Here is a 23,619-nt window from a genome sequence, read left to right as displayed (position 1 = left end):
TTATTTTTTTATTTATTTATTTATTTATTTTTTTATTTTTTTGTGTACTTCTTTGCGCTGTCACCCTATAAATATAAAATGGAGCTTGAGCTATAAAATACGGGCCTCTTATGGATGAAAACGCCAAATCAGACCGCGAGTCTAAAATTGCTAAAACCGCTAATTGTCTCCTCGCTTTCAGAGGAAAAAGTTAGCCAAAATGTGGAAAAGTCGTTGATGACCGAATGAAACTGGTGAAACTATTTTCCACCACACCTTCCACGAACCCCTTTTTCCGCCAGGCATAGGGTTAGGGTTTCAATCAGTTAAGCAGCTCCAAATCTTACCCAAAAAGCAACCCAAAGTTAAAATTCTTTTTTTTTGGTCTGTTTTTTTTTGTATGATGCTAAAATGCGAGGTCTAGAAGAAATTGGTTCACATGGTGGGCTCTCAATCCCTCTCTCTCATGGTCTCGATTCGACGCTTACAGATGGGGATTCGGGTCCCAAGTTCTACGATTGGCTCTTCGAGTGCCATGGGTTTTGGCACAACACGGCTCTGATTGTGGCGTCGCTTCTGTTCGTCGTCTACTTGGCTTTGCAGGCTAGGCAGAGCTTCTCGAAGCTCTTACATGGCCGCTCTTATATTATGATTTCCTATTACGGCTGTCTCTGGCTTGTCAGCTTGCTCAATCTTGCTTGGTGCTCTCTTCAGGTTTGCGCTTTCTGAGATTTGTAGTCATAGTAGAATTTTCCTTTTTTTTTTTTTTTTTTTTTTTGATATTTTTTATTATTGTCTACATATTTTTAGCTGAATCCCTATGATTTTTTGTTTGCATGCTCAGTGCTGGTCGAATTTAGGTTGGACAAGTATAGTGTAGATGTGGAAGGCAATTATTCATTTCTCTCTTTAGATGATTCTCTGTTCTTCTTGATTCTCGTATTGGGTCTTCTTTGAATTATTTTGGTTCGTTATCAGTCGCTGAATGAGTAGGAGAATATTGTGTTTTACTCCTTTTTTATTTACTTTTAAGTTGAATTAGTTCTTCAAATGACCACTGAGTTTGTGTGCTCTCTTGTATTTAATATCTGAATTTGTGGGTCATAAATTGTTTTTGGCTGTTTCTCAATAGTTTTTGCGGTTACACATTTTTAGTATTTTTATTAATCTCTGCTAATCTTGTAACTCTTGTTTCTGCTGGTTTCTTTTAATTCAATTTTTAGTGGTGGGCTGTTTGAGGTTACAGAATACTGTGTTAGGGTAAATTTCGGGAATGTGGGCAATGCAGTCCCCAAATATTGTTTCTTTTACTGTCTTGAGCTTAGTAGTAGTTGAATAGTGTAATTCTTTTTGGATTTTATCATTGATGGCTTAGTGTTAGGGGGTCAGGATTGGTTCTACTGTGAATGTGTAACTTTTTAAAGATAGATGACAAAGAGAGTTTTTGTCAAGTTTCTTTTATGAGGTTTATTGCTCTAAAATAATAGCAGTACAGTGATTCTTGTCTTAGGGCTGTTGAATAGGTTTGTCACCCCCCCCCCCCCCCCCCCCCAACAATAGCTTGCAGGGAATATTCGATATACAAATTTAACTTTTGCGGAAAAAATAGTCATTTTTTTTCTTTGACCTTATAGTTTAAAAGCTGAGTTGGATTTCTCTTTTTGTTGCCACAGGCATGGGAGTGTACTCCAGGGAAAGAACTAGCATGGAATGTCTTATCTTTGTTTACCACCTCGGGGATGCTATTCTTGGAAGTAAGCTTGCTGGCATTTTTACTTAAAGGAAATCATGCCAGTGGATCACAAGCTTTGACTCGGACTTTTGTTGTCTCAGGGCTAATTGTTGGTTTGGACATACTTCTCAAGGTATACATATATATGTATATATATATATATATATTTTCCTTTCTCAGAATGAATTTTCAAACCGTATGAATGAGCAACATGTACTTGTTTGTGATTCAAAGAATATTAACATCATACAGGGAGGAAGCATGGACTTCGTCATTTTTACTCTGCTTTAGTAGTTGCATTACTTTTCAAAGGGTCCAAGCTCTTGGTTAGTGTACCAAATGTCAATTCCTATGCAAATTTCAACCATTGATCATCTATTGTTATAGAATAGGATCTCCAAAATGTTGGCACAGGAAATATTTGTTTTGCTTGTAAAATTGTTTTCTATAGTCTTCATCCACTTGGATGAACAATATACATAATTGATGTTTAATTGCATGTGGCTCTTCTTTCAGGCAATATACCTATTTGGATTTGGTATTCCATTATTCATTGACACCAATGATAATACACATAATATGAAGTGGAACCTGTGGGTTGTCCATAGGCTTGTGCTTACTGCAGTTTATGGTTTCATATTGTACATGTACAATTCCAAGTGGAGAGAAAGGTTACCAGGTGAGCTTGTCCAATAGATGCTTCTTTTTATGAATTAGCATAATATCACTTATCAGCCTTTTAACAGAAATTGATTTTCTTCAATATTTTTCTGCAGCGAGACCTGCATTCTACAAGTACACTGCTATCATGTTCTTGTTGAACGGACTAGCACTTCTTGCTTGTGGTATTACTGGAAATGGGGCTGGGTTTGGCTTCTGGTAATTATAAATTGGTTGTTTGGAGCTAAAAGTTTCCATTTGGACTTGTATTTAGTGTGACATTCTGAAGGGCCTTTGTATTTATGCTTCTTTCATACTTGCATTGCAGGTTATACAGTGCCACTATTGTATGCTACCATGCATTCTATCTTCCTCTTATATACATAACATTTCTCGCAGACTTTTTCCAGGTCAGCATTCATCTATTGCATCTTCTACTGGTATTACTAGTTATTCAAAGACATTTATACGTTGCTTATGTTTAATGGATTCATAATTTTTGGTCTAATATAGGAGGAAGATCTGAATTTGGAAAATGTTTACTATTCGGAGATGAAAGATGCTGGTTTCTTTGATGCTGATTGGGAGTAATGTGGCAACGACCTCTGGATCACAAAATTTACTCATCCTATACGCTTGCTGTAAATAATAGTGAATATTCTGCTAGATGTTAAAAACCCTTGTACTTTTATTAGTGTCTACTGTCTGTATTATCTTTGCAAATCATATTTTACATTGCTTGCGGAGTTTCGTAGTTTTGTCTAGGGTTTTGGAGGGTATAAAGTCTGTAGGATATGAACCTGCTTTAAATTAGTTCTTTTAAAATGTCAAGTGTAAAATGTATTATAAAATAAAAGATAAAAAGGTTTTAAAAAAAAGGAAAAGGATGCTGCATATCTAATGTTTTGGTAACGTTTTAGGGTTAAAAGTCGAATAAAGTGCGAGGACAAATTCTATCTAATTTATATCTTCATCCTCTCGCCCAATATTTTGCAAAATTTAAACTAGTTTGGGACCGGTAATTACTAAAAGCTGGAAGATGGTCATCGGTTAATTGTTTGCTTTGAATCGTTTCTCTTGAGTTTGTTTACTCCTCCAGAGGATTTCTTTTCTCTTCAAAAAAAAAAAAAAAAAAAAATGTCTAATATTTCCATTGGTATTCTCCCTCTAAGGGGCAATAATTTGTTTCAGTCTTTCTGTTTTTATTAATACTCGACCAATAAAACCAGCTCCAAGAAAAAAAAAAACAAAGAAGAAGAAAAAGGGAAAACAGAGCGCATCGTATCGAGCCTGACACCAAGCATGGAAACACTGCACAAGCAGAGAACAGAGTAAATATCAATTATCATGAGCCCATTTTATGTATCTAGGCGTTTCGCTCATCAAAACCTTCCTTGTAGCTTAAGCATAGACTTGATAAGAGGCATATATCTTCCTCCTGGTTAAAATGATATATAGATTGAAGTTGAGAACCAGCCCATATTCATTTCATGGTGAAATGTCCGGCTTAGGAGTCATATTTATCAACCAATTGCAGTGTAATTATCTCCTACCATATACATATGATTATTTTTGGGTTGTGGTAGGAATAGGATACATATATATATATATACATATATATATATATGTATATATATGTCAACCATAACAAATCGAATGGAAAGAACAAGGTACGCGTTAAACGAAATTTTAAAAGGGAAAGTTCATGATGCAAACAGAGGTTCATTTTATCAGTGAAGGACAAAACAACAACTACGTTCACTTCGGAGTTGACACAAACAGGATCGACATCATAACTAGAATGCTAAATATATATCCAGAGCATGCTGGAATGTGTTGTAAATTTTGCCTCTGCGACTAGATTTTCATTTCTTTCTTCTAAGCCTTGTTCTTCTCTATGAGCTTCTCAATGAGATCTGCAGCCTCCTGAACAGTTGTGATGCTCTGCGCACTCTCCTCTTCCACGCTTATTCCAAATTCTTCCTCGAGTCCCATCACAATCTCGACCTACAACGATGGCATTCACATATGCTAGTTTTAGCAGGATCAATTTAAAAGCAACTTACTACATATAGCAGAAGAGAAACAGAGGAACAAAGGAAGAAAGAACAAGAAAGACAACAAATGTTGGTTCTAGTTCATCTATAACTGCACTACATGCATACCATAAGGGTGGTGCTGAATAATATAAGATTCTCTTGTTATATGGGAAAAATTGTTGATTAACAACATTAACATTGGTAAGAAATCCATAAGAGATTAACAAAAAGTGCCCAAGCCAACAAGACTAATGAATGGCATATCTCTAAAGAACAAGCAGAGGAGCTTCCACCATTGCTTAAATAACTTATGGGTACCAAGTCAAAGTTAAAAGATAATTGCAGGGTACCGTATCGAGAGAATCAGCTCCTAGGGCCGCAAATTTTGACTCGCCATCAATTTTGGAGTCATCAGGTACGGCCAATTGTTTCCTTACTATATCACACACCTTCTTCACGGTCTCTGGCTTGGCCTGCTCAATGACATTTGAGATACATATCTCTCATTAGTACAACTAGCATAATAGACAGTTGCAAACACCCGCAAAAAACATTCATACAGAGGTCATAAAAGCACATGAAATGAAAATGACTCAGTGGTAATAAGTAGGTAGCATTTGAAGTACACAGTATCAATCAATGAATTGCAAAGGCTAACAAATTGGAAGCAATCATATACCAGTTTTATATGTATGACATATTGACATTTGCTCCTAGATATTAACAATCACCACGTCCAGAACCAGTAAACCAGTAACTTACGTTTGATATCTGCAAAGAATCAATCTTGTTTTCTCCTACGGTACCAAATGGTGCATCTTGAACAAATAATTGAGAACACAATATGAAGAAGACTTCACTGAGTGGAAAAAAACTTACGGCGCAGGAAACTCGTAGGCGCATTGAACGAGGTCGTGATGTAAATGAGAGAGAGCTTCTTCCATAATCAGAAAGCGAAACTGATTTCAAACCCAAACTCCTGGATGTTCCCTGTTCAACATATCAAAACATTAGTAGATAGTTAAATAATATCAATAACAAAATACCCATTTCCGCAAATTGGCAAAGTTCAAACAGAACATGTACATGGATGCTTGATTCCCACACATCCATATATAAAAGTTTTAATCTTTACAATGATTTTGAGAACAAAATTACAAAATACATCAACAAAATTCACACAACATCTCAACCCATTTGGCATCACAACTTAGATTAAACATATAATTCCTCATAAACCATAAACAATAATTAAAAAAACTTATAAACATATTAAAACAACCCAATATTCAATACGAAAGTTTCATTAAAAAAAAATAATAATAAGGAATTGTAATTTGTCAAGAAAAAGCAATACATGTAAAACAGAGATCAATAGAGAAAACCCACAAAAGAAAGAATAAAATATGAGAAGTACCAGGCTCTTTTGCAGCTGAGAAGGGCGAGAGCGAATAGAGATCGAAGCTGCTGGGATGGCCGCCATGCAGGGATCGTAAAAGTCTAGTAGAGAGATGAGAGGGAAGAGGCGGAGGGTACGAGGGGAGTGGAAAAGTGAAAAAAGAAAGGTGGTTGGTTCGGAGAGGCTCTCTTTGTATTTACCAGTTTTTTATATATTGTTTTTGATATTGACAAGGAAGGGTTTTCTATTCTGAGTCTTTGACATCTGTCATTTTCAAAGTGAGAGAAACTTTGACTGATCCAAATAAGCAGATAAAAAATGAGTACTATGTGTTCTGCTGGAAATGGAATACTTATCTATTGGGCCTGGGTTATCGGACAATGGGTTGGGCTGAAACGTTTCGGTGTCGGTTAACCAGGCCTTGTGGCATTAATATTTTTTTAATTATTATTGAGTGATTGACCCAAAAAAAAGGGAATTGTATCCGCTCTCTCACTTTAATTGTTTGAGGATTTTTTTGTTTTTTGTTTTTAATAATAGTATATAGGAATTTATCATTTTATTTATTTTAATTATCATTTACAGTCAGTAATTTAATTCTTAGTTCTCTTCAATATGGTAAAACTTTTATTAAGTTCCAATATCTTTAAACACAAATCATCTTAATAAGAAACTATTTGTAAGTGATACTATCCCCAATTATAGTTTCTTCTTGTTTAAAAAAAAAAAATATTCCCCAATGGAATTAAATATTATTCTCACTCCGATATTATCGAATTTATTTATTAAATGCCTCATGATAAATACCCAATTCTGTTTTCCCTTCCTTTTTTTTTTTTTTTTTTTTTGGGGAAAAAAATTAACTCTCAAGTTCACTTAAAAATTGATCACCACAGAAAATTTTGATTTTTCAGAATTAATAATTGACAATTTGCAGCACAAAGCCCATGTGGCATTTAATAAATGCAAATTGTGTATTTGGGATTACCACAGAAAATTTTGATTTTTCAGAATTAATAATTGATCATTTGCATCACAAAGCCCATGTGGCATGTAATAAATGCAAATTGTATATGTGGGACCCACGGATGTGTTTGATGGGCCAGCATGTTGAGTTTGATGTTTGATTGTTTCGTTGAGTTGCTGTCCGTGAAAAATGGCAGTTGGAGGAAAGCTTGAGAAACGGGTTTTCATGGAAATGATACATTTATTTTTTTTATTAATTTCCTCAGGGGCCTATTTTTTCAAAATTTCTCAACTAACTAGTAGGTTCTATTTCATTTTCATGGCCATGATAATTAATTTCATGTATGACATATACCATAGATTTGTAATCTCTGTGGTTTGCACATTTGACTATTTGTTAGCCATTAAAGTGATAACTAATAATTATAGTCCACTTTTATATGTTTTCCGCTATTTCTTTCTTTTCTTTTTCTCTTTCCTTTTCTACAAAAAAAAACAAATTGTACTTAAAAATGTTATATGGGCATTTTCAAAATTTTACAACCACATAAAAAAAAATTTGTATACAAATTAAAAAGAAAGAAAAAGTTGGTTTCCAATATTAGAAAATTTTATAAGGTTGGTGTTCATTGCATAGCTTTGACAGGTGGAAACCTTTTTGAGAGTATTTGAGAACCCTTTTGATAATGACGTCTTGGCTAATAGATATGATGTTCTTGTAATGGAATCCGAAAAAGCCGGCTTTTCATCGCCCTTTTAAGGTGCCCCATTTGTGCTCATGTTTTCGGATTTTTTTTTTCTTTATTTCTTTTAAATACAAAAGGTCGTGTAATAATGCGACAATAATATGCATTCCTATAACTAAGCTGATGAACTAGAAGCAACTAGTGAGCTTAATTAATTTAATTTATATAAGAATCTTTCTTTTAAAAGTAACGAGCACGAGATCTTATTGTCATTTTTTTCTAGTGTAATGGATGGAATTTTCAATCTAGCTCTGCATATACAGCTAAATTAGAGATTATTTTAGAGATTTTATCACTGGTTGGGTATAAAAATATGATATGTTTATGTTATATATTGATTTAAGGTTGTATGTTTTATATATGTTTTTTAGATTTTAATGTAGAATTTAAAAAACAAAAATAAACTAGCATTCAGTAATTAAAGATTCAACCTTGAGACACATATAATGTCAATATATAATCAAAACATCTTTCCAACAACTATATTAAAATATGAAGTTTTTTGTTCGGCAATATTTGACAATGCAGAAGAAAACTAAATAAAATAAACTTAAAGAAACATTATAAAAATATCATTATACATTATAAACCGTAGGAAAATTAAAAGCAGACAATATATTTATGAATTATTCTAAAGTTTCTTCGAAAGGCATAAAAATCTCAACTTTATGAAAAGGAAATTATGGAATATATGTACTCTTTTTTTTATAAATATGGTTGTACTTATACATACATATATAAAAATATATAATTATATTTTATTAATCGATCCTCCTTTTATGAAATCTTGTTCATCCTTTAGATGAAAAAAGTTGGTCAGCATTTCTATGCCGAAAGGTGAATTACTACATTTTAACAGTATTAGAAGGATAAACAAGAAATTGCTGATATGATTGTGGGAGTAACCTTTTGATCTCTGTCTTTAAAGCTTTGAACCTTTAAAAGCAAACAAAATCAAATCATAAATAAAATAATAAAATATCCATTTTCTATTTTTACATCTTTCAATTTTATAGTTTATTGTATATATAAAATCTATAAATTAATTAACAGAGATAGACATCAAAAAAGGGAATAAAAATGTCATTGGAGTTGTAGAGCTCCATTTCCCACTGCATGAATTCTTAAGTTTTAATATATGCATTATACAATTATTTTATTTTTTTATAGTACTATTATTTAATTCACTTTAAGATACATTTGGTATAAATTTTATCAATTCCTTAATTTTGCGTTAAAGTTAATGCATCATTAAACTATATATTTATTCTATGTTTCTATATAAACAGATCCCCGCTGCTCCACAACACAAAGGCTATAACCCAAATTTAGTTATAATTATTATATAAACAAAGAATTTCTTATTAAACAATCCAACACAGTTGAATTTAATAATAATATAATGTTCAATTATCAAAAAAAATAGTATTATAACATTATTGAGGCAGAAGAAGTGGTGCCAGTTGAGAGGAAAGAGAGTATAGGACTCTGCCCAAGATGGGAAATGCCATTACTGTAGCCTTGCTGTTTGCTTTCATCTCATATTTTGGCCATTTTACTCAAATTTATTAACTTTTTCTGTCTCTATAACACAATTCTTCTGGTTTTTTTAGCATGCATAAAAGGACAAATGTCAAGCATCTCTCACACTGTCCACTTTTATATTTCCTATAAATACCATTTCTCATACACACGCACACGCAAATAAAAAAATCAGAATAAAGCAAATACTTCATTCTCTTGGCTTTTTATTGTTATTACATAATTATTATTTTTTTTAAAAATTTGTCCTGGCTTGTTTGTTATGGGCTTAGTTACCATTTAATTAATCAGATAATTGTCCCTCTAAACTTCTAAAACAATACCATTTTTATTGACAATGGCAGTAGCTGATTGCTACCAATCCTCATGCAAAAATTAATTAATTTTACGATGTAAAATTGACACTAAACATTTTTTTTTTTTTTTACAGCTAGGAATTTTGTAAGAATAATTGCCCTCCCAAAAAGAATGTGCGATAAAATATTTTTTATATGTTCAAAAAAAAAAAAGAAAGTAAATTCGTGAAAAATGAAGCAAAATCAGGGGCTCCAAAGTCGGATCCTTGTTTGCTTTTTGTATTACTTCTGTTGGACTCAAACCCGAACCGCGCGGTCCAAACGACCGGTACAACTAACGCCACAACATGTATGTATAAATTTCGCTTTCAGTCTTTCACTTGCTCAGTTCCCTCTCAACTCCACCGTGATTTAGACTACCAAAGCAAGCCAGGCCTTCTTTCTTTCTCTCTCTAAACCTCTCTCTCTCTCTCTCTCTCTCTAGAATCCTAGGGTTTGTCCCCGTACTTGGAATAATCAACAGGCATATACAACCAAGGCTTAGCCTTTGTTTTTATTCTATATACATATATTATATATAATATATATATACACACACATATATAGGTATATTTCTTCCAAATTCAATAGCTCCATTTCCACGCCATCTCGTTTTTCTTCTTTTTCTTTTCTCTCTCTCTGTATCTCTGTCTCTCTAATTTTCTGTTCCTCTTACAAGTTACTACGCTCAAATCGGTAAGTTTTTCATCTCCTTTTTTTTTTTTTTGTTGGTTTCTGCCTCGTACCATGAATGTTGACTTTCAAATTGACTTGTGAAAGAAGACTTGATTGGAGTCGATGCATCCGAGAACAGCGTTGTTGTTTGGCTGAGGAGAGTTTTGTTGATCGATCGGAGTCCAGAGAATGGGTCGGAGTTTGTTTGGAATTATATTAGGAAACGAGTTGGGAGTGACTCGGAGTTTGGTTTTTATGTCCTTCGGTTTTTGAGTCTTTGATTCCGAGACGTTTTGTTTGGATGACTTTGCTTTTGACTTCTTAGTCATATGAGCGAGTTGGAATTCGAGTCGATTTTTAGCTCGGGTTTGAGACAGACTCTGAATGGCAATCAAATTGAATTTTTAAGTTTGGTGGAGTACAGGTTTGAGAAGCTGGGGACAGATTTTCTCTCTCTCTCTCTCTCTCTCTCTCTCTGTGTTTGATTGCTGAGAAAACAGAGTAAAGGAAAAAGGGTATTGATTCTCAGAATCCTATGATTCAATGCTTTTGGGGGGCACTTGAGATCCAGCGCGTGGAACTATTTTAATTTTGCATTTTCTCATCTTTGTAATTTTCTTATGGGTCCCAATAATGAGTAGTTTAATATCTTATTCATATATCTTTTGAATTCTAAACTTTTCTCTTGAACCAAACGGTCGGTTGGTCATTAATATATCTGCGTCCGTGTGCGCACCCACACGTAAATTATATATTTTATGCAGGGAACTTTTTTATTATTTATTTATGTATTTATTATTATTATTATTATTTTGTGTATCTTCTATATTTCCTTGATTTTGCAGGGTAAAGGAGATTTTGGTATCGGTGGCTGGCGTTAAAGGAGATTTTGGTATCGGTGGCTGGCGTTAAACTAAGGATCACTTTTGCGCTCGCTGTTTAGGAAGGAGAAATGAGTGCACAAATTTTGGAAATTCAACCCAAAGAACTGAAATTTATAAGTGAGTTCACTTTTGGAGCATGGCCCGTTAAGTGAATTTCTTTATCTTGTTCGTTGATGTAGTTTTGTTGTGATATGTCTAATTGTTATTGAAATCTGTTTATATATTTACGTTTTCAACTTTCCATGTATTTCACCTGCGTAGTTTTGATTATGGTAGAACAAAATTACTGTTTTTTTTGTGGGTTCATTATTACTGAACTCATAACTAGTTTCGCTCCTTTCTTCGTGTTTCCTTTCAATTTATCTTTTCTTCCGAGCTTTTGCACGAGAATAGGGCATCGTTGTTGAGGCCATGACTTAAATTATGAGGATTGTAGCATGTTAATGTGCATCCTTGCCAAATGATATAACTAGGAACAGTTTCATGGCTTTAAAAAATTTGATCTGTAGGTATTATTCATGTTCTAGCCTACGTAAGGCTGGTACATGGTCGCCTAGCCTATGAAATGAGATAGGGGTTGAATCTCACTATTTTAGTTTATTTCATTCAAAGGATGATTTCTAAATTTCTAAATTGGTCTATTAATTGTGTGCTTGTTTTTCTGTAGGTGAGTTGAAGAAGCAAAGCTCCTGCTCTATTCGTCTCACCAATAACACTGACAGTCATGTTGCTTTTAAGGTATAATGCATATTGTTTGTTCTGATGATCAGTGAACTGTGATAAAAATGTCTAGCATCATGGTTATATATAATGCTGTAATGTTATTGTTGGCAGGTCAAAACCACATCTCCTAAGAAATACTGTGTACGACCTAATGTTGGTGTTATACTGCCAAAATCTATCTGTGATTTTACAGGTTTCTTTTTATTTTTTTATTTATTCATTTTTCCCATACGTTGATAGATTTCATTTTGACTATGTTCTTGTGAACATGATGATGCTGATTTCGTTTTTATTGTCTTGTAATGTATGGTTTGAACTTTTAGATAGTTTTATAAGAGGAATGATGTATCACATGTTTGTTTATTGTTGAAGTTTTTTTACTTTCTTTCCAAGTAAAGCTTTTCTAAGAGATTGAAGGACCAGGAATAATTGCTAATCAAAATATTAGTTTACAATTACATAGGTTCTGGCAAATCGATGGTTGCAGTGGTTGAGGAAAGTGGCTAATAAGAAAATCTGTTGTAGGATGATGTGCAAATGCCATAGCTATTATATGATTTCTTTGATGTCCATGCTAAGTAATTTTATTGTTAATTGGAAACCTGTATATTGAACTAACCGTATTAATGTTATCTATTGTTCTGAGAAGATATATTACTTGATCCGCATTTTACTTTCTGATTGTAAATTTGTCATATTTTAATTTTTGCCCCTTATTTTGTATCTTTTTGACTCATTCTATGAAATTATGATGTAGTTACAATGCAAGCTCCACGTACAGCTCCAATTGATTTTGAGTGCAAAGATAAGTTCTTAATCCAGAGCACAATTGTGTCTGCTAGTACAAGTGATGAGGACATTACAGGTAGCATGGTAAGTGTTTATGGCTATAGTCAGTCTTAATTTTCAGTTATGGTTTCTCATTGGTTCTGTTGGCAGTTTGTTAAAAGTGGTGACAAGTACGTCGAAGAGAAGAAGCTGCGAGTGATTCTTATGAGCCCACCTCAGTCACCAATGCTGTATCCTATTACTGGATCCTTGAAGAAGGGGCTGGGCCATGAAGCTTCAGTTCTTAAAGATCAAACTTTGAATGGAGCTGAAATCTTCTCAAGACAGCATACGGTTAGAGAAACTCTACTTATTTGACCAATCTCTTGAACAAAGATCTTTATTTCAGCATGATTTTCTCGAAAGACTCTTTTTATTTATTTATTTTCCGGTGGAACTTATGTTAACTTTGAGGACCCGTCGGAATTGAGTATTATAGGACATAATGGGTTAATAATTCCTGTTTTTTAGGGGCAGTTCTTTGTATATTTGTTTAGTTATTTATAAAATGCAATTAAGTGGTTTAAGTTTCCATGCAAAAGTATGACAAATTTGCTTTTAGGATATAAGATTGTGGTCTTTTAATGTCTCAGATTATCAAGGATGTGGGGGAATCCAAAATGGTAAGTATTGAGGAGACACAACCAAAGGAGGATTTAGATTTGAAGCCAGCAAGGGATTCAGAGTTGAAACAAATGAAGGATGTGGAACTGAAGCCAGTGGAGGATGTTGAGTTGAACCCAGTTGAGGCTGTTGAGAGTGAGACAAAGCCAGTGAAGGATATTGAGATGGGGCCAGCAAGGGATGCTGAGTTGAAGCCAGCAGAGTATGTTGTGCTGAAACCGGCAGAGGATATTGAGTTGAAGCCAAAAGAGGATGTTGAGTTGAAGCCAGCAAAGGATGTTGAATCGTTAAAGTTAGTGAAAGATATTGAGGAGATGAAGTCAAAACTAAGTGAAGTGGAATTAAAGCTAAGTAAGGTTGGTCTTTTCAGAAATGCTGTTTAGATCAGTAGTATAATTAATGAGTTTGTGCTTCTTATCTTTCACCTGCGAAATGCCAATTGCATGGGGAATCAGGACTATAGGAATTCTACTTTGTGATTTTTATCCAGATTTCTACTTTCTTTTTGTAATCGTATTTTGTTTGGCCTGCCCAATTGGAAATGAAGACACCTTGTTAGCTGACTCTCATTTTTCTTTGGAGTTGGCTTTTATTTTTACAAGCTTTTCACAGATAACTCAGTTTATGTGATACCCACTTAGTTAGTTATAGCCATAATAGTCTGCTCACAGTTAATGGCTAACAATCATTCTATTCCCCAATTGTCACTTGATATGCTTGTTTTATGTTTTTTGCGGAATGGATAATTTTGTAACATTGTTGCCTTTGACAATGACACACTTGGGTTGTATTCCTGCTCTTTATTTTTCGAAGCTCATCGTGATGAAGTTTTCTTTCTCGTTGCAGGCTGAAGTTATTATTTCAAAGCTGACTGTTGAGAGGACTTCAAGCATCGAAGAGAGAAAGATCTTACAGGAGACATTAGTAATTTCTTGAACCCATCATAGTTTTCTCTAGTGTTTCTTTAGTTTAGCCAATGTCCTGTTTGGATCCTATAATATTCATGTTGACTTTTGAAATTATTGGTCATCAGTGTATGCTGGCTGATTAAATGCGTGAATTGGTAGGTTTTTGGTTTTTTCTCCAAAGCCTGTTAATTGCTTTTTCTATATCTGCTTTTTATATGCTGCTAATTTCCAACTTCGTGCTTTCTGACGGATTGAGCAATTATGATCTCTTTTGCTAGTACCTCAGGTAAAGAATGAGTAGTGATGAGTTAAAAAAACAAAACAAAAATGTAAGAATAATTCGGATGGAAACATTGACTTGGTAAAGTGTTAGGGAGGGATTGGTTTGAGGTCTGAATTCACTTGGTATCTCTGCAGAAATGCTGTTGTCTTGTTGTAAATTGCAAATGTTCATTTTTTATTATGAAAAAAAATATAACATGCGAATGCCAAGCTCTTTAAGAACATCATTCCCCCCCACCCAAAAGTTATTTCTGCATCTAAGATTTACTCAACTGAGTTTGTGACAACAATTTCTTTTTTGTCTCAAATGCAGATAGAATTGAGTAAACGAGGTGTGAAGAGAGTTCAAGTTGGGTTCCCTCTACTGTATGTTTGTATGGTAGCACTTATTAGTGTTGCTCTTGGATACCGTTTACACCCCTGAACCGAAGATCTTGGTGCATAAAAGTGATATGCTATGTCTTTTAGTTAGAAATATAGGCATAAAAATCCCTCCTCTCGTTGTAAATGTGGAAAGGAGGAAAAGAAAGGGATGGTCAGCATGTTTACACTGGCCAGAGTATACTTCAGGAGTGCTAGTTGCTGCATGTATATGCCAATTCGTTTTCTTTTTTGTTTTTTACCTTACGAAAGAAAAAGGAGAAGAAGAGCTTTCTATAAAATACTTTTACGCTGGTTGATAGACAAGAATCTAGTTTGTTTTGATGGTAGCCTGGGGCGCCAGATTCGATACCTACTCGTGAGTTGGGACCGAACTGAAAATATGTAAATTGGATATCCGTTTGTCTCCATCTTTCTTTTGTTTTTTTCTTTTTTTTCTTTTTTTTTCAATAGGGAACTGGAGGATGAGAATTGGAAATATTAATCATATATATGTGTTATATGCAGTCTGACTTTCAATTAGGTAATATGTTTATAGAAGTCAAAAGAAGTCTATGATTTCTCTTTTTAGCTGAAGGATTTGTTATTGTTGCTCGCATTAAGACTTTTGATCATGTTCTGTTGTTGGTCGGTCCAACACGTGTTTAGGGAATAAAGTCAATGTATTAAAATGAATTTTAAAAGATGGAATTTCTAGTTAATATTATTGATTGGCAATTTGCCATAGATCTCTCCGTTATCTCCGAGCATTGATCTCAGGCCCATGTGGCGGTGAGGGCCCTCAATCCTCTGAGTCCAATCTTAAAGTAAAAGACCCAAGACGATAAGCCTATAGAAGCTGGAGGGAAATTAAATAAATAAATAAACCACAAATTTCATTTTAATGAAGGTATATCAGGCAGAGGAAATGAAAGAGACAGCGCCATTATACATATACTAGAAAGTATGAAAATATCATAATTTTTTTGAAGCCCAAATATAAATTTTAATTTTTCATCCTTATCAATGAGAAACCCAAATATAAAAATATAGAAAATCCTTGTTTCTAAGCAATCAAAGTCACACTTATATTTGTCACAAAAGTGTCACACTTAAGGTTTTATTTTGCTGACAGAGTCACTTTTTTGTGGACACAAAGTGATTGTATGCGTGTATGCATTTTAATTTATTTGTATGCCAACTTAGGTGCTTCTCTTAAAAGCACTTTTAATGTTTATTTATTTATTTATTTATTATCATATTAACACTTTTTAATTCTTGGCCAAATATAATCACAAGTTTTATTTATTTAATTATTTATTTGTCTTTTTTGGAAGCATTTATAAGAGTTCTAAAAGCATTAACAAAGACGCTCTAAATTTGTTTTCCAATTTTGTTTTCAACTGATAATATGTACAACAGTTATTTATGATTATTGATTAATTATATATTTTATTAACTTTTTTTTTAAAACTTTTAAGAAAAATTTTACTTGTTAAAAAAACTTAACAATATCTAATATAGCTTTTAGAAGTAAATATATACTTTGACAGGTCTAAATCAAATCAACTTGATATTTATACATTTATTATTAGAGTATAATTTTTTTTAAACACTATTTATATCATTTATGTGACATTTTTCTTTCACAATGTCTCACATTTTCATTAGAAATGCTCTAAAAGAAATTAAATGGGAAGAAAATTATACAGTTATCACTAAATATTTTACCTTATAAGTAAAACCACAAAATTATAACTACCCAATTCTCTATTTATATTCTAGCTTCAAAATAAAACCACAAAATTAGTCGTAGTTTGTGAAGGAGAGCTAGCTAGCATAGCACTATCATACAATTCCTAAAAAATGTTGAAGGTTACTGTTTCACTCAAATTAGTCTGCTTGTTTCTCCTCCTATTTGCTGCAACGAGTAAGCCTGCATCTCTCTCTCTCTCTCTCTCTCTCTTCTCTCTCTCCAAATATATATATATATATATATATCTGCATGTTTTGAAAAACTTGAAATCGTAAGTAATAATATATGTGTATGTATGTATATGCAGGTTTGCAATTAGAAGGCAAATGTAAGAAGGCTTCGGATTGCATAGATTATTGTGATAAGAAGGGTTGTGAGAATGGCTATTGCTCTATTAATGGGGAGTGCAAGTGCATTTGCAATGAGTTTACAGAGGTTTTGAAACCTTCAAAATATGGCTGTCAATCCGACAAAGACTGTATAGATTGGCAATGTCCTCCTGAATGCCATACACCCCCTCGCTGCAACTTACTACATAACAATTGCATTGGTTGTTGAATCAATTATATAGAATTATAAGGATCCTATTACATGTGAAAGCGTTTTCTAAATCAGAATAAATTAAATAAATAGAGATCCTTCATTTCTCTGTTTTTTTAGTAAAATTGTTACATTACTTAGTTTGTGCTTCATATAATTACAGTATTTTATTTATATTATTATTATTTTTTTTTTGGAAAAGATTCGAGTTCGAATTATTAAAACAGTGGGTTTTATTCCTAAATTAAAATTGAGAATTTATATATGTGATTATTACAAATTTTTTTGGTACAAAAGATTCAAAGTTTGAACCAATATTATATACAATTTAAACAGTCAATTAAAATAGGATTTGGAGTATGATGAATATCTTTATTCATTATTATATATCATTAGTCGATATATTGGATGTAAATTACAAAATATTTATAAAATGTTACATGTGTGCATGCGAGAACGCTAAAACACCAATCCACTTGAATATTTTTTGGTGGTGTATTTAGAATGAGACAAATTGTCCCAAAAAAAAAAATTATTAGTTAAAATTATTCCATTTTATACAATTCCTATTTCAAGTCCCTTATTGTTTTCTAACATACAAAAAATTTGAAAAAATATATTTTCATAAAATTTCACTTGTGGACTCAGGTATGTCAAGTAAGACCTTGACCTTAAGGCCCATATAGAGGGTGAGAGCCATTTAATCCTCTGTGCTCAAGCCCATGATAGCCAGTGGGAAGCAAAGAGAAAAAGAAGAAAGGGAGAGAAAGCATAGCAGAGTAGAACACAGAGAGAGAGAGAGAGAGAGAGAGAGAGAGAATGGGAAGAGAGGTCGCAGAAAGCTGCGTGGATAGTATACTGACGGAGATGGTTTCCACTTACTGCAATCGGTTCTACGCCAATAAGCCAGAGCTCGCTGCTCGTAGGATCGAGGCCATTGGTTACCAGGTCGGCCATCAGCTCTCCGAACGGTACACTTTTTTCTTCTTCTTTTTTTCCCCTTGCTTTCTTATTGGCCTATATTACTTTCTTTTAATTCAATTTTGTATTCTCATTTTCCGAGGAAATGATTTGTTCTCTTTTGTTAAGGGTTTTTGATGATTTCAAGGTTTGGCCTTTAGATCTGACTCAGTTTAATTTGGGTTTTATGATGTTCTGCGGAATAAATCAAATTGATCGGAATATGATTAAAGAAAAATAACATATATGGTTTATTGGGCCACTTTGATTATTGGAAAATTTTTAAGCTTCAGTAATAGTGTGTTTGATTACTGTGAAAATGTAGGAAAAAAAAGTGTTAGAGATACGAATTTGAAAAGTGTGTTTTGTGCCCTTTAGGAAATTAAGTCTGATTATATAGTTTGTATTTAAGGAAGAATTTTGTTTGAAGCAATGAACACCATAACATGTAAATAGAATCCATCTTTGGATTTCAGTAACTTAATTTGTATATTTTGAACTAGTTATATAGGTGTGCATATGCGTATAGTTATATAATCAAAATTAATTTCTTAACTTTTTAGGTACACCATGGAACGCCCTCGGTTTAATGATCATCTAGAGGCAATCAAGTTCATCTGCAAAGATTTCTGGTCTGAGCTATTCAAGAAGCAGATAGACAACTTGAAGACCAATCATAGAGTAAGCTCTAGAAGAAGAACCGAATCAAGTAAAATGCGTCTTTGCTTAAATTTGACAGAGTGGCTTTGTAATGTCTTTCAGGGTACCTTTGTATTGCAAGATAATAAGTTTCGTTGGCTGTCACGCATGTCAATTGATCCATCTGAAAATGGAGATTTATCTCAAGATAATCCTGAGGCAGCTGAAAACAAGGCAGCACAAATGACAAGCATGCATCTCTATTTCCCTTGTGGAATTATAAGGGGTGCTCTTTCTAATTTAGGGATCCCTTGTGCAGTTTCTGCAGATATGTCCAACCTTCCTGCATGTGAGTTACTTTTTCTTGAGTGTTTTAGCTTTTTGATATCTTTCAATGCATATCAAATTATATTTAAATTATAAGCCCTCAATCATGACCTTTCTGGCTTTTTTGGATGATCTTTACAGTTTCACATTTTCTCCATTGTTTTATATTTGCTTTTCCCTTAATGCTTTCCTTTTATTTGTCATCATTGGTTTTGTACATTTCGTTCTACCTTATAAGGATCTATGATATATGTAGTGTTATAAGGATAATCCTACCCTTCTGATATAATAGAAACCTTGATTTCAGTTTGCTCATTGCCTCAATAGGGTTATTCAATCTTAAAGATTCTTACACCTCAATTATTTTATGCATTTGTCATATGATCATTTATGAGCATGTGCTTGTTGATTTTTTATATCATGCTACTTTTCAACTCTCATATATTGTTCATTGATTATCTAACTCCCAATATAGAGAAATTGTGTAGCCTTTTAGCTTTCTTTATTATTTATTTACTTGTCTTACTTGAGTTGTTTTGGAGGGAAGTGAAGTGACTTCTCTCTCCATGCTGCATCCTAGAGGTTACTTTATTGTTTTGATAGAAAATTAAGGAACTTTAGCAATAAGCAAATCTGGTATTGCTCTCAGATATTAAGTAATCCATGAAACTGTAAAAATGTGAGGATGAATTTTAAAGCTTGTTATCTTGGCAAGCTTAGATACCAAAAAACCTGGAATAAACTTAATATGAACTAGGTGCTCTCTCTAGCCCTGTATTGACTTAAGACTTGCCAGCATGGCTATACTTTTTTTTTTTGGGCATCATTCAATCATAACTAGATTATAATTGGTTGTACAGTATGTCTATATGTTTGTTTCTTCCTGACTGACCCTGGGACCTGGTTTGCCTTTCATCTACGTCCTATAGTCAGTTTCTCAATCTATTTTTCCTTTATATAAGAATCTTATTCTTTTTCTCACTAATTTCCTCTTCCTAATATTTGTTTTCTTGTCTCAGGTTCTTTTATATGGTGTGTTGTTAAGTTGCATTATTTACTGATCGATTTATTTAATCGTAATTGAATGGCATGTATTTCAAAGTAATAGTTGTTATAAAATATTGAACAGGTTCATTTGTGGTTCGCATAAAGGCTTGATGACGGTTTTTCCAGAAATTCAGCTTAAAGGTTATAGTCTTCAAATCATCTGCTTACAAATTAAAAAAGGGTTCAAAACAAGGTCTTTCAAACTGTAATTTCCTCCCATGTTTGTCATTTTTCCTTTCGTATGTCTGATTAAAAACTACATCCAGGACTTTTTTGTTACGAAGAAGATCCGTATTCAACTGAATGTGAATATAGGTGGCAAATTTTCACGTGCCTGATTATGGAGCATTACGTAGAAGTTTGTCTGTTATTTTTCTTTACCTTTGTTGTTACCAAGAAGCTGTTATTTCTCTTTTCCTTTGTTGTTACCAAGAAAATCCGTATTCAATTACCCAAAAAAAGAAAAGGAAAAAAAAAGTAAATAAACAAATAAATAAAAAGATCCATATTTCAACCTAATGTTAATAATGAATGTAGTTTGGCAAATTTTTATGTGGCTCAGTGGTTGTGTATGATAGTTTGTTTTAGGAAAAAAGATATTTATTGGTATTTGTTGTTCAAAAAATCGATATCAATGGAAATATCGAGAGTTTAAAATACGTAAATTTCCATGTAAATATCAGAAAATATCGAATATCGATAAAAAATTATAAAAAATGGTGAAAATTTGTTTTAAAAAGTAAAAATTTTATTGAAATTTTAGAATTACTTTATTTAATTTATTAATTATCAAATTAATTATAAAATTTGTTAAAATATTGAATTGATGTTATATTCTTCTTAGTAAATTGATTTATAATAAACGTTAATGATCATAGATGAATTATTATTAATAAAAATATATCAAAAAATACATATATGATAAAATTATTTATTAACTATATTATATAAAATGATTATTACAATTGCATTGTAGTTCATAAATGTCATTTTAATACCACATAAAATTTCTGGATGGTTGAAAATTATCGATTTCTTCTTCATTTTGATTTTGAAATGTGAAATGTGAAAAGTAGTTATGAAAAAATATATCTCTCTGATAATTTTGCATATATATAATTATTAATATGCCAAACATATAGATCTTGCATTATTGGTCGACTATGTGTATAACTACTACTCTCTGATGGTTGAGTTTGAGATGGTACGCATGAGTTGCTATTTGATGACATTTCCTACATATCCATTGAATAAGGATTATTAAAATGACTTCCAACCCTCATAGATCCAAAATTCATAGAAATTGATTTTTTTTTTGTGACATTTCCATTATAGATTTTTCTTTACGTATATAGTCTTTTCCAACAGCACCGAATCCTTGACTTGCATCTCTACTTCCATGATCTTCATCTTATGTTGCATTTGTGTAATATTGTGCACCAGTAAATAGGCTTAATCAAACTTTGTGACTTGGTGATTTCCTTTGGCCACTATCTCTTCTAACTTCTAATTCAGATAATTTGTTGAAGTTATTTTCATCATCATTGGAGCTAGAGTGACTACTAAGAGTCTCAAATTGTGAATGTGTACCACTTGATGGAGCTGAAGCACTAGTAGTTCTAGTTGGCTTTCTCATAAGCCTTTGAAATTAATCACCATTACTAGAATTTATTTATTCAGCAATCATTTTTTGAACTTTTATTCGTTCTTTTTCAGTTCGTTGAACAATTTTTGAATCAGGATTCCTTTCATGATCATCTAAATGAACATCTCTAATCCATTAGTACATTTGATTGCCCTCTTCATCATCATCTTCCATTATTTTTCAAACAAACATTATTATTTCACAATTCACATGTATATGTTTCATCATTTATTTATCCACATTTGCAAAATAGATATTTTCAACAACAAGATTTCCAAAGTTCAAAAATATAATCCACAATATTGGTATTTTTGCTTTATCGATATTCAATAAATAAATAGAGCTTGTTAATGTTATTTAATTCAATTCATTCTACTTTGCTTATATCACTAAATGTTTAAAAAGCAACTAAAGGGTAAAAAAATTAACAATGAAGTTAATTTGATAAAAGTTTTACTAAATATCAATAATATTTATGAATTTTTTTAAAAAATTTAAAAATTCCAAGATATTTTTGAAATTTCAATGGAAATTATAAATTTTTTAACCAAATTGTTAATGATTTGATGTAGATATTTTATGAAAATTTTGTCGAAATTTCGAAAATTTCAATGAATATTATAAAAATTTTATCCATTTCCATATCAAATTTAAATTTTATTTCAATCCTTTCAAAAAATAGAAATATAAAAGAAATATTGGATATTTTAAATCTTGGTTATCATTGGTGATCTATTCCTGGTACATATTATGTGCTAACATGGTTAATATTAAGGTTTTGTTTTCTACATAGATTTTTATATTTAAAAAATAAAAAGATTTAAGATATCATCCAATTAATTACTAATCTTTGAATCGTTACTCTACTTATGACATATTATTTAACTAAGTAGCTAAAACTTTTTATGTATAATTGCTCTACTATCTATCTATGTGGAAGTTATTGGTCCAAAGCGAGTTTGCCCTGACTGTCGTAGCACCATCTGCCAAAGTATGTCCCTTTTAAATTGAGGTTTTTGATGCATGTAAATATTTTTGTTGGAATATTGATACATAACTAATGAAATGCTTAGAGTATCTACCGCCATTGCCCGATAGAATGATCTCAAAAATTTCAAATTTCGTTTATTTTATTATGCTATAATTAAATAAAAAAATTAATTCAGAAAACATATTAAAACAAAACAGATAAAATAAATTCATGAAATGTTGCTTGACCTTCTTTTAGAAATAGTAAGGGTTAAAGGGCTTGGATTTGATGGTTCCACATATATATATATATTGTTATTTAAGGAAGCAAGACATTTAATTAATCTTAAAAAAAAAATAAAAAAAAAAGAAGGGGGAAAAAAAAAAAAAAACCTATAGTGGGGATACTTTTATTTTTACTAGCAAGATTACAACTTGTGCGTGACTCTAAACTATTATCAAATGTCCTCTGTCGGTCGCTTATTGTTTCGTTCTTTTTTTTTAATTAAACAGATCATTTGCTAACAAGAGTTTAGCATAAAAGATGGGTTGATTAGATATTATTTAAACTTTTTTTCTAAAAGGTTTTTCAGTATCTATGCCTCCTCAATTATTAAGCTTTAACATTGTGATCTTGAATCATTTTATAAAATTACAAAATTAAACAATTTTAGAAGATATGTGCATGTTGTATCAAATGTGCTGTATGCTTTAAATCAATTAAAAATAGAAAAAAAATAATAATTAAAGGATCAAAATGCCCCCCCCCCCCAAAAAAAAAAAAAAGGAAGAAAAATTTAAGAGCGAAAAAAGAAAAAAAAAAAAAAACATCCAAGTACAAAAGGCTTAATAATAATTAAAGGGTCTAAGTGCTAACTACCCTTTTCAAAAAGTATGTGAAAGAAAAAGGACAATGGTTCAATTCCTTTTATCACTATCTTTTAGCTTTTGGTTTTTCCTCGTTAGGCTGCATTATTGATAAACCATAGAATATGTCATCTACTTTAAGAAGTAAAATATAAGGGATGAAATTAAAAGAAGTAAAGCCATTAGT

At 32.2% G+C, this 23,619-nt stretch overlaps 4 protein-coding genes across 7 annotated transcripts; 3 read left to right on the top strand and 1 right to left on the bottom strand.

Annotated features, from left to right (window-relative positions):
• The first annotated feature begins 105 nt into the window (after positions 1-105).
• On the top strand, positions 106-3,129 carry LOC107412109 (protein CANDIDATE G-PROTEIN COUPLED RECEPTOR 2). The gene is made up of 6 exons (XM_048468443.2): positions 106-693; positions 1,653-1,844; positions 2,228-2,390; positions 2,488-2,590; positions 2,700-2,781; positions 2,885-3,129. The coding sequence occupies exons 1-6, from the start codon at positions 391-393 to the stop codon at positions 2,960-2,962; spliced, it is 921 nt and encodes a 306-aa protein (XP_048324400.1). The 5' UTR covers positions 106-390; the 3' UTR covers positions 2,963-3,129.
• Positions 3,130-4,028: 899 nt separating this feature from the next.
• On the bottom strand, positions 4,029-5,998 carry LOC107412110 (acyl carrier protein 1, chloroplastic). Its single transcript, XM_016019823.4, has 4 exons — positions 5,828-5,998; positions 5,290-5,400; positions 4,761-4,883; positions 4,029-4,378 (listed from the first exon to the last, which is right to left on the bottom strand). Exons 1-4 carry the CDS (start codon positions 5,891-5,893, stop codon positions 4,250-4,252), a joined length of 429 nt encoding a protein of 142 aa, XP_015875309.1. The 5' UTR covers positions 5,894-5,998; the 3' UTR covers positions 4,029-4,249.
• A 3,785-nt stretch (positions 5,999-9,783) lies between these two features.
• Positions 9,784-15,111, top strand: LOC107412097 (vesicle-associated protein 2-2). Of its 4 annotated transcripts, XM_016019804.4 has the most exons (10): positions 9,784-10,094; positions 10,182-10,588; positions 10,919-11,074; positions 11,625-11,695; positions 11,792-11,873; positions 12,438-12,553; positions 12,620-12,802; positions 13,102-13,488; positions 13,979-14,056; positions 14,636-15,111. In XM_016019804.4, exons 3-10 carry the CDS (start codon positions 11,026-11,028, stop codon positions 14,744-14,746), a joined length of 1,077 nt encoding a protein of 358 aa, XP_015875290.2. In that variant the 5' UTR covers positions 9,784-10,094; positions 10,182-10,588; positions 10,919-11,025; the 3' UTR covers positions 14,747-15,111. The 4 variants fall into 4 exon arrangements, with proteins under 4 accessions (XP_015875290.2, XP_015875288.2, XP_060667842.1 ...); XM_016019802.4 differs by lacking the exon at positions 10,182-10,588; XM_060811859.1 differs by lacking the exon at positions 9,784-10,094 and having other exon boundaries at positions 10,179-10,588.
• Positions 15,112-17,734: 2,623 nt separating this feature from the next.
• LOC107412099 (uncharacterized) lies at positions 17,735-20,286 on the top strand. Its single transcript, XM_016019810.4, has 5 exons — positions 17,735-17,949; positions 18,502-18,619; positions 18,701-18,926; positions 20,034-20,092; positions 20,218-20,286. The coding sequence occupies exons 1-4, from the start codon at positions 17,798-17,800 to the stop codon at positions 20,060-20,062; spliced, it is 525 nt and encodes a 174-aa protein (XP_015875296.1). The 5' UTR covers positions 17,735-17,797; the 3' UTR covers positions 20,063-20,092; positions 20,218-20,286.
• The last annotated feature ends 3,333 nt before the right edge of the window (positions 20,287-23,619 follow it).

This window comes from Ziziphus jujuba, chromosome 10 (genome assembly GCF_031755915.1).
Source record: "Ziziphus jujuba cultivar Dongzao chromosome 10, ASM3175591v1".
NCBI lineage: Eukaryota > Viridiplantae > Streptophyta > Magnoliopsida > Rosales > Rhamnaceae > Ziziphus > Ziziphus jujuba.
Note: the sequence above shows the minus strand (reverse complement) of the source record. Positions and strands in the feature narration are given on the sequence as shown.

Coding starts and splice junctions, on each gene's coding strand:
- LOC107412097 (XM_016019802.4), top strand. CDS start 11,026: ATGAGTGCACAAATTTTGGAAATTCAACCCAAAGAACTGAAATTTATA. Junction 11,874..12,437: donor ATCTATCTGTGATTTTACAG/GTTTCTTTTTAT, acceptor ATTATGATGTAG/TTACAATGCAAGCTCCACGT. Junction 14,057..14,635: donor AGATCTTACAGGAGACATTA/GTAATTTCTTGA, acceptor TCTCAAATGCAG/ATAGAATTGAGTAAACGAGG.
- LOC107412109 (XM_048468443.2), top strand. CDS start 391: ATGCGAGGTCTAGAAGAAATTGGTTCACATGGTGGGCTCTCAATCCCT. Junction 694..1,652: donor TTGCTTGGTGCTCTCTTCAG/GTTTGCGCTTTC, acceptor TTGTTGCCACAG/GCATGGGAGTGTACTCCAGG. Junction 2,591..2,699: donor GGGGCTGGGTTTGGCTTCTG/GTAATTATAAAT, acceptor CTTGCATTGCAG/GTTATACAGTGCCACTATTG.
- LOC107412110 (XM_016019823.4), bottom strand. CDS start 5,893: ATGGCGGCCATCCCAGCAGCTTCGATCTCTATTCGCTCTCGCCCTTCT. Junction 4,884..5,289: donor GCCTACGAGTTTCCTGCGCC/GTAAGTTTTTTT, acceptor GTCATTGAGCAG/GCCAAGCCAGAGACCGTGAA. Junction 4,379..4,760: donor GAGCTGATTCTCTCGATACG/GTACCCTGCAAT, acceptor CCATCGTTGTAG/GTCGAGATTGTGATGGGACT.
- LOC107412099 (XM_016019810.4), top strand. CDS start 17,798: ATGGGAAGAGAGGTCGCAGAAAGCTGCGTGGATAGTATACTGACGGAG. Junction 17,950..18,501: donor GGCCATCAGCTCTCCGAACG/GTACACTTTTTT, acceptor TTAACTTTTTAG/GTACACCATGGAACGCCCTC. Junction 18,620..18,700: donor ACTTGAAGACCAATCATAGA/GTAAGCTCTAGA, acceptor AATGTCTTTCAG/GGTACCTTTGTATTGCAAGA.